General features: G+C 45.6%; 1 protein-coding gene across 1 annotated transcript in view; it reads right to left on the minus strand.

Annotated features, from left to right (window-relative positions):
• Positions 1–5,852: 5,852 nt before the first annotated feature.
• The window catches only part of ttc27 (tetratricopeptide repeat domain 27), a 60,898-nt gene continuing 59,279 nt past the window's right edge, over positions 5,853–7,471 (minus strand). The window contains exons 17-18 of the mRNA XM_070916556.1: positions 6,732–6,973; positions 5,853–6,203 (exon numbers count right to left, since the gene is read on the minus strand). Of these exons, the coding sequence (XP_070772657.1) occupies positions 6,078–6,203; positions 6,732–6,973 (368 nt within the window). The 3' untranslated portion in view covers positions 5,853–6,077. The remainder of the gene's footprint in view (positions 6,204–6,731; positions 6,974–7,471) is intronic.

Below are 7,471 nucleotides of genomic sequence, written 5' to 3' on the forward strand. Positions count from 1 at the left end.
CTATGAGAGCACGAGTAAGTGGCTATATCAAACAGGCTGAAGGCTTTACAACATGACCAATGTCCACTCGCTTAATTAAAATCCCGAGGGTGGCCTCGGAGCAAACACAGGGAGCCATTTTTGCTCCGCACCGTCAACAGTTGAGAAAACGATGGTTGTAGAAACTGTCACGGACAGTTGCACCAGACTTAACGCAGCTCACGGTGCATCAAGCAAATGGACACGTTCCAAGGAAGAGAAGTGAATTTCAAGCAGACACATCTGTTTTGGAGAAACTCCATGCACGTAGCAGTCTGACAGGTGCGCTGGGGGTGAATCCAGATGTATGTCTGAATTCCAGCTCTCACGTTTTTTGTTTTTTTTTTGTGCAGGGGCTCCTTACATGCACTTTGCAGTATCGCAGTAATCTGAGCGCGGTAATCTGACGGTGGCGTGTGAGTCAGAAACGCTGGCACTGGGACATAGTTGCAGGGCTTCAATGACATTTTTTACATGTCCATTTGAAACTCTTGAAACGTGTGATCAACTGTTTGAGCATTGTTTGCTGTCTGAAACACAATGAGCTCCAGGCATGCCTGGAATATAAAGAGCGGAGGAACAAATGTGTAGATTTTTCAAAAAAGTCAAGCTAACCTGACACTTTTTTGTGGTTATTGTTCCTTTACAAATCGGATTCATTCGACTTAAGTTCCACTCCACGTCACTTTTTTTCCCCAGTCATGTGGGATCCCAGACCTATTTCCGCACCTTGCAGAAAGGTCTGGCTCAACTCATTATCATTCTGGGACAGGGGGCTTTTGTATTTCTTTAAACCAATCACAATCGTCTGGGGTGACGTTAAGTCCAGGATGCGGCAACGGTGCCCTTGCACCTGTACATCGCAGAAGGGGATAAAATAAAAATGCTGAATTGAAATTTTGACCTGACGGGTTGGATGAAAGTCATTAGAGTTCCAATCTTCTGGGGAACGCGGAATTGCGTACCAAATTTCATGGCGGCCCATCCAATAGATGTAGAGATATTTCACTGTGAGCCAAAAATGCCAACCTCATGGTGGCACAAGAGGAAAGTCAGGGGCTCACCGAAGTCATTGGGATTCATCCTGTGGGAACCTCGAATATCTGTACCAAACTTACCAAACTCGGTAATCCACCTCAATAGGTGTCAAGATATATCACTCAAAATCAAAAATGTCCGCTTCACGGTGGCACCATAGAGGTGTTAAAGTGGAGTACCAGTGGGCATCTCACTAGCAGACCTATTGTAGGAGCATCACAGAGGTCATGACGGACTGTGTCAACTACATACATGTTGACTTTAATGGCTATCTACACCCTGAAGTGTGTGGTTTTCTCTCGCCTGCATACAACTGAGGTGACATGCCTAGTTGAAAATCTACGTTAAGTTATTTCTCTCTTAAAACTACAGCCAGACCAATTTGCCAATGCAACTAAGTCTCGAACCGCGAACCAGACCAAGATACCTGTGGACGCAATTAGACAGACGTGAGTAACGAAACGTGCGGCGTAGCATCCTGTTGGGAGGGGCGGCAAACACAACTGTCTCATCAACAAAAGCTTTAAGTGCAGTTGTTGCTCTTCTTTTACAGAAAACACACCGTCCGGTTCGTTTAATACTGATGCGACAGCAGGTTCAACAGGATGGTCGACATCAGCGGCAGCCATCTTGGTTGTTTTTCGAAAAATGCCCCCAACGGCAAGCTCCTCTGTCACTCATTGTATCAAACCCGTCCCATATTAGATAAACGGTTGTGATTGCGCCGACCTGGGTCTGGTCGGCTGGAAATCTGTCCGAACGGGAGGGGGCAGCCAAATAAAAAGTGAGCTCGCAAGGTTCGCCTAGTCCCCTGGCTAACAATGATATTAGATACCAAAGACCAGTTCGTCTTTGTCAAACGCACTTCTGAGGACAAATTCCAGGGGCTGGTGCACACTAGTCTGAAGTATGTTGAGGATCATACATTCTTTATATTCCTTTATAAAACTTGAATGCGTGGGAAAATGGCGCATACCCATTAATTCATCTGGTCCCTGGAGTGGTTTTTAACAGATACCTACGGCTTGGGACCTGTGATCCCACCACATGCTTCCTCTGCAACCAAAATGTCGACTTCTCCTCTTGCAAACTTCTGCGCCTCAGATCTTTTGCCACCACAGGCACAACGGTGAGTGCACCGTGGCCAAACAACGAATTGATTCCACGCGAGTCTCATTTTACCACCTCTGCCGATTCTCTCACATCTACTAAATCTGATCAGTGACGTGACGTGGGTCGCATGAGAAAGTTTCACACATTTAACCAAAAGTGAGTCCTCTCTCTCTCTCTCTCTCTCTCTCTCTCTCTCTCTCTCTTCATCTCTCTTCTCTCTCTCTCTCTCTCTCTCTCTCTCTCCTCTCTCTCTCCGTCTCTCTCTCTCTCTCTCTCTCTCTCTCCTCTCTCCTCTTCTCTCTCTCTCTCTCTCTCATCTCTCTCTCTCTCTCTCTCTCTCTCTCTCTCTCTTCTCTCTCTCTCTCATCCTCCTCTCTCTCTCTCTCTCTCTTCTCTCCTCTCTCTCTCTCTCTCTCTCTCTCTCTCTCTCACACACACACACAACACACACACACACACACACACAAACTGAAAGGAAAGTGTTTGATGTTTGTTTGATGGTTACGTACGTGTGAGACAGATCTGGGGCGGTGACCCGCCACAGAATTTGGACCCATGAAGGGTGATGGTAAGCAGAACCCAGAGAGAGAGAGAGAGAGACTGTTGTAACAGATTGCTTGGGAAACAGGGTGGAGGCTGGAGCCCTTTGCCAAACTTGTGGGGAGAGACATGGCAAGGCGCTGGGGAGGGCTGCAGCCCGCGATGTGTAATCGCAGATGATGCAATGTTTTAAAATCCGGGCAGAGAGTTCATTCGTTCAGTCCGCCTGGTCTGGGTCATCCGCACAGAGGCTGCTTTCATCAAGGACAAACGCGTTCGAAACATGGCGTGGGAAGGAGGTTTTTGGGTTTCTTTTGACCCCGACGTGGGGTTAATACTCGTTTGTGGAATGAGCCTCATAACCAGTCAGCAACATGACCCATAAGTGTCAGCATTAAGAGCAAAAGGCGCTGCCGCTGCAGAGACCAGGGTTCAATTCACAGCTGCAGCGGTGGCGACTCCTCCTGGACTCAGCAAATCCTCCAAACTAAATGACTAAAGATATTCTCATTTGTAATTCCCCCCACCCCCCAAGAGCAGCACTTAAAATGGTTTTTCTGATCTCACGCCACGGCAGGACGGCATCATACCGGCACCAAACACAACTGAGGTTAAGGTCTTGCTAGTTCTGAGCACCATAGCAACTTTAACAGGGTTGGGGGTTTGATCCCTAGATAGAACCTCCAAGAGAAGCTCCTCGCCATCAGGTGCAAAGAAGCAGAAGAATGTCCGATGTCTTTCTTCTGTAGTCCTGTTTTAACATTTGAACTCCTGAACTGTGCTGAAGTGAAAGTCAGTCGAGTTGAACTTGAATTCGAGAAGTTTCTCTGCTTATACCTTGAGTCTTCTTCAATACTTTTAAAGCGGCACTCATCGTTTTTATACTAACAACGGGGCAAATGCGTGAGTTAAGGGACTCGCTGGCGGACACAGCGGAGCATTTAGCAGCGAAAGGGCCGGACGCTTTCCCCAGGAGGAAAGTTCACCATATCGGCTTAAAAGGTGACGACGTGTCAATGTCGCGCTCACCACGACTTCTTTCTGCCGCCCCCAAGTGGCCGAATAATTACTGCAGGTTTCATATGTGACGAGAAAAGAGACCGTCAGGTAGCAATTACAGGTTTTTGGAATGACTTATTGTACATCGTACATTGTGGCCTGATTTTGAAGCTACTTTCAAGAAAGTCCTTTTTTGCTCGTTTAATTAACTTGACTTTTTTCTAGTGGTTGGTACAAGTAATTGTATGCACATGACACAATGTTTTGCTTGGATTTCGTACAGTGCGCCCAATCTGAAAGCCTGCTAACATAGAGAGCCATGCACAGATAAGTTATCTCAGCACCTACTGCGACAAACTGGACAGTTGGGATGCTGGCGCGCCCGATGTTTCAGCCGTACATAATGATATTGAGTGAGAAGAGGGAACTCTGACCAACAGAATCTTGTCGACGTGCTCCTGTTTAATTGTGATCATCTAGGGTCAGCGTTTGGAAAACAAAAAAAAAAAAAATGAAAACCAGCCACAGCTCTTTTAAAAGATGCAGCTTCATCAGTGAACCTCGACAAATTGATCCGAACTACCAAAGCCTGAGAGCATTCTAACGTCCCAGATCTGGAGTTCTTCCTCCACGGAAACGAATTCCTCATTCCCACCCGGCTTCGCGACGATCAACCCCTACGTGAGAATCTGTCCAAACAAAGGCGGCCTGTCTCCCCAAGCTCACTACGAACGTGATGCAATGGGAGCTCTGCCAGCGGTGACATCATGGCAGGAATCCTGGGAGAGCGAGTCCGAGGGCAGAGCGCTGTCCTCCGGGGCGATGACAGGACCGCAGCAAATCACTCTTATGTGGTTTATCTAGAAATAGCATTATGGGAAATTTCACAGTCCCATTAAGAAGATTAGTCACCACTGCTGACTGACCCTGTGTCTGCGAGTGTGATATAATCCGGTGATGAATAAATGATACAGAGCCTGAAATGGGTCATTATTTCATGCCATTCAAAAAAAAAAAAAAAAAAATGACTGGTGTGTGTGTGTGTGTGGCTGGAAATGTGGGTTTAATGCCCCCCTAACCTGAGTGTCAGCTCATGTAGTTTGCAATGAGAAGAAAAGTACAAAAACACCCACCCATGTTGTCATGACAGCCACGTCGTCCATGAACGGCAGCTTTCATAAATACCGTCAACCCTAACCCTACGCAGGACGAGACGCACGTAGATACATCGGTGTGATTATTTACTAAAAGCTGTTTATCTACTTTAATTAATGGCTCTATTAACTATCAATCATAATGCAGCTGATGATTAAATGCTTCTATGATGTCACCAACTAAAACAACTGAATTCCATTTGGTTTCACTCGTCTATTTTCTTTTTTTTACTACTCAATCGATGGAACTAGGATAATAACAGGCCTATTAATAATCATAGGCTAATTTTAGTCCATTAGTCACCTTGTTTTAGCTGTATTGTCATTCATGTGGGGCCAGATCCTGCACCTTTAAATGTTAACTAAATCAGGGGGTGAGGATGTGCAGCGCTGCCGATAGTACTGAAGAAGGGAGGGAGGAAGGAAGGGAGGGAGGGGGGGCAGACGATTTAACAGCAGCACCAGGGCCTTGTCCAGTGTACTCCAGGCTCTTTATGGATCTTTGATGCGCCCCGTGACCCGCCGGACCAGCACCCTCTCCGTGATCCTGGTTTACACAAAATATAAAGCACCGGCCTAGGTGCTGGTCCCGATCTGGGGAAGTCCCGGATATTGCCCGTATAATAAATTAAATATTAGTTTCAAAAAGCTAATCCTGATTACCCTGATTGGTTGTTTGATTCAGAGCTGGTCCAGCTTTTAAAAAAAAAAGACTGCATACAAAGGGGGGCAGGTGCTCACAGACATTTTTTTAAAAGGAGCCCTTCAGTTAGATATTGTTAGAGACACGCAATGATCAAAATGAGTCAACCAAAATTAGCATTCAGTAATATTGCCGACTGTAGCTTTAACTCCGATTCATTTTCAATACTGTAACCAGTTGCAACACACAGCTCTGTAATAACACGCTTCCTGTGTTGAATTTATGAGGATCCAAATATGTGTTTTTCTTATGAAACAGAGAAGAAAAAAAAAGAAAAAAAAAAAACATTCAGATTTTTCAATATTTTACTGTTTGATGCCTTACAGTCATTGTTTACATTCCAATGTGGATTATAGAGGTATAAAAACATTCTGATTGCTGAGCGAGTCCGTTTCTGATTCCATCTGTTCTTATTCTCACTCGTCACATGTAAAACGCTCGATTTAATATACAGGGCCGATGACTGCAGCTGCAGAGTGTCCGTCCGTCCGTCCAGGAGAGCCTGCGTTCGGTCACTGTGATTGGTTGCGCAGCGTCCCGCTCAGCTCCTGCAGCTTGGCGATGAGTCGCTCCAGAGCAGCGACGCCGTCCTGCAGCTCGGCGTGGACCTGACCCGAGGCCACGTCTGTGTGCTCTTGCTGTAACGGATTAATGAAGGGGGGGAGGGGGGTGGAAAATGACGACGTTATGCACTGAAGGATCGTTATTTTACTCACTTTACTTACTTACTTTTAGTTTATGCTGCATTTTAACACTCACTCGGGCAACTAATCATCTGGAGGACACAAGGAAGCCCAGTACCAGTGGGACGACACGTGACTGTAATGTAGCTCTTATCACTGAATGCGAGTCTGGTTTTCGAGATACAGATTAAAATATCAATGTCTCTGAAGTCGACTTCCAGTGACACACTGTTTAAACTCTTTGTCAGAGGCACAGTTACACCCTCGTGGAGCAAAACACTGGGTAGGGTTTTTAACTTGAAATGCTCAAAAAGAATTCCTGAACACGGATCACGTGGCAACATTCCACCCCTGAAGGACCCTGGGCGCCGTATGCTTGTGACTCTTCCACCTGTCCATCGCTTGTCTTTATGGACTGGTGGACCCGGAACCCGTTCGAACGCACCAAGTGTGACGATGGTGTTTGGTTTGTGTCAGCCTCACCTTCGCTCTGGTGGCCAGACTCCTGAGGCTGAGGCGGGTGGAGGAGAGCATCTGAAGAGCTTCTGTTGGATTACTCTTCTTCTTACTGCAGCTGATGGTCACTGAGACACAGAGAGAGAGCGGATCAGGCCGGTTGGACCAGTTGCTTTTGTGTCTCTTGTTTGTTGTGTTTTGTCCTGGACTTGAACTAACTAAGACACTATTCATCTGTATTAATAGTACTGTACTCTCCAAAAATGAAACTGTAAATCTCAATTGACAAAACAACAGAACTCTCAACTGTGAGCAGAATGTGATACCGCCCCCCGGTGGTAGAATCAAAAAAGCAGGCGAAAAGTGCATTTACTTTTACGTTACACTTCCGAGCTACTTCAGTATTTCCATTGCATGGCCCTCATACTTTGACTGCACTAGAGGGAAATGTTGCACAGCATTAAATAGTTATGTAGATTGAAGGTTCTTTGCAGATTAAGATGTTATACATACGAGTTCAATACCCATATTGATATTTGATAAACTGATAACGATATACAAGATCATTTTAGTATTTAACAAACATAGCAGTTTTAACGCGGATCTCTTCATTTGGTTCGGATTAAACATTTGGGACCGAGACATGTGCCGGATGGGACATTTTACAGTGTGAAAATGTAAAATTTGCTGATAACTTGGTTGAGCTGTTCTATAAAACATGATGCACTGTTAAAAGATTAAACTACCCAAAAGGAGTTAAAACTAGC

Source organism: Enoplosus armatus, chromosome 12, assembly GCF_043641665.1.
Source record: "Enoplosus armatus isolate fEnoArm2 chromosome 12, fEnoArm2.hap1, whole genome shotgun sequence".
Classification (NCBI taxonomy): Eukaryota; Metazoa; Chordata; class Actinopteri; order Centrarchiformes; family Enoplosidae; genus Enoplosus; species Enoplosus armatus.